The sequence below is a fragment of the Caenorhabditis remanei genome, chromosome V (genome assembly GCF_010183535.1).
Source record: "Caenorhabditis remanei strain PX506 chromosome V, whole genome shotgun sequence".
NCBI lineage: Eukaryota > Metazoa > Nematoda > Chromadorea > Rhabditida > Rhabditidae > Caenorhabditis > Caenorhabditis remanei.
This window is the reverse complement of record NC_071332.1, coordinates 5,755,427-5,757,692: the sequence shown is the minus strand read 5'-3', so window position 1 is coordinate 5,757,692 and position 2,266 is coordinate 5,755,427. Positions and strand designations below refer to the sequence as shown.

Here is a 2,266-nt window from a genome sequence, read left to right as displayed (position 1 = left end):
CTTTTCCTGAATAATGGTTTCGGTTTCATTGAATGGAAAAAGTGGGAAAACGACGACGCAATCTCAAACCAAAAGTAAGTCGAAGAAGTGAATGAATTCAAAGTGGAAAATGTATTTACAACAGAGAATGATGGATTCGGATGTAGAAGGAGAAGTTGTTTGGTTTAAAAGATAATCGTTTGAATGAGAAGAAAGAGGGGAATAGGATGCCTATAGAGAATAAATTAGGTAAGGAATATATACGGGAATAAACATTAGAAAACAGGGGTGAGCATAAAGCACTTTCAATAGTAACACGAAAAAATTAAGTCACAGTTGAGTATTTTAGGTCTTGATTCCGAGTTTAGCCATGCATCTCGAAATGCCGCCCTCTTCGTAGTCCTTCTTAGACACCCAGAAGTCGTCGTCACGATCCTTCATGAGATTCGCCAACACTGCTCCACCGAGGAACACCATGTGTTTTCGACTTGGAGGTGCTTCGATTCGAATTTTGAACTTCTGAAAATAAATTTATCGATTGTGCTTAAATTCTACTTTATTCAAGGTCGTTGACCACACCTCCTCATGTAAGTAAACAGTGAAGTAATGGGGCGGAAAGTGTTCTTTCAGGGAGGACCGCACACGAATGAAATGAAAAGAAATGCATTTAGTTAACACATCATCAAATCATTTCGGAAGTGGCGGACGACGCCATTCTTGGTATAGGAGTGGTCAACTAGTAGTCAAATAGACAACGGGAGAAAGTACTACATAGGGCGAGAAAGGGGATTTGAATTCTAATATTTCATTTTTTCCATAAAAATTACCTGGAAGCCATCTGTATTTCCGTGCAATACACGATCCAAATACAATTGTTTCAACTCCCTCTCGAGACGACTTGGCAATCCGGGATACATGGTTGTTCCGCCGGAAAGAACGATATGCTTGTAGAAATCGAGACGAGTATCGATATCACTTGATTGAATACATCCGAAAAGCAACTCCGATAGACCAGGCCTCTCCACATTAATCAGATGTGGCTGAAAGAGAATTTCGGGCGCTTCGAATCGCTCTCCACCGAGACGAATCACACGACCATCTGGTAGTGTGAATTGTTGTGAGAGAACAGTCGTTTCGAGAGCCAATCGTTGTTCTTGCTCGACGTCGTACGCAACATAGCACAACTTCTCCTTCATTTGACGGACGGTTTCAAAGTCGGCGGAGTGATTGAAGTTATATCCGCGTTGAAGCAAAAGCTAGAAAAATTGAGTTTATGGAGAACAGGAGTGTGAATTCAAACCTTTATGAGATACTTCGTCATATCTCTTCCAGCGATGTCCAACCGCTTCGTTAGATGGTGAAGCGCGAATCCTTCGTAAACCGGACAGATGTGAGTAACACCGTCTCCCGAATCCACGACGACTCCAGTCAAAAGACCTTGAGCGTACAATGTGAGTACGGCCTGAAAATTGAAGGAATGCTCTTTTTTTATCGTAAAAATGAAAGTTTACCTGAACAGCGACATAAATCGAGTTGAATCCGTACTGTTCAAACATCACTTGAAACATTTTCTCGCGATTGCTGTTCGGATTGAGTGGTGGCTCCGTTAACAGAAGCTTACACTCCTTTGGATCGATATCCAACTTCTCTGGACCGAATGTGTGATCCCACACGTGTCCCATATCGTCCCAATTCCGAACTATTCCGTTGTCCATCGGATAATTGATATCAAGCATTTGACGGAGCTGCGAACATTCTTCGCCTACCATCAAGTCCTGTAGAACAAATTTGTATTAAAATAAACACATTTTTAAGTGATTTCAAACCTTAATTTCAATATTTCCAACTCGTTGCGTCGATCTTACAATCGGACGTCCCACCATCGACGGGAATATGTGAGCTGGAAAGTTGGTTCCGGCGTACCCGCATTTCACGAACTGGAAATTGGATAATTTATTGAAAAAAAGACATTAAAACTTCAAAAACTTACACCTGTTCCGTTATCGACGACGATAACCTTCCGCCCTTGCGAATCCATCTCGCCTGTAATGAAATTGTATATAAATCGATCGTGTGCTTTTCGGATGAGTCATCGCAAGAAGGAAAGTAAATAAATGGCAAATTTGGCAAGTTGAGAAATCGATTGTGTTGCGGCGAAAGCGAGTAAAAATCAGTTTGAAACTAATTTTCATATCAGAAAGAGCTTGGAACAACAACCCTTCCTTTGCAAGAGTATCGCTCCTTGTTTAATGGATTTTACAGTTATCTAACCTAATTTTGGGAAATT

At 41.1% G+C, this 2,266-nt stretch overlaps 1 protein-coding gene across 1 annotated transcript; it reads right to left on the bottom strand.

The window, feature by feature from the left end:
• Window positions 1-324: 324 nt before the first annotated feature.
• On the bottom strand, window positions 325-2,017 carry GCK72_017531 (uncharacterized protein; the record flags this gene model as incomplete). Its single annotated transcript, XM_003112491.2, has 6 exons — window positions 325-498; window positions 807-1,235; window positions 1,280-1,441; window positions 1,491-1,754; window positions 1,806-1,916; window positions 1,970-2,017. The coding sequence occupies 6 exons, from the start codon at window positions 2,015-2,017 to the stop codon at window positions 325-327; spliced, it is 1,188 nt and encodes a 395-aa protein (XP_003112539.1).
• Window positions 2,018-2,266: the final 249 nt, after the last annotated feature.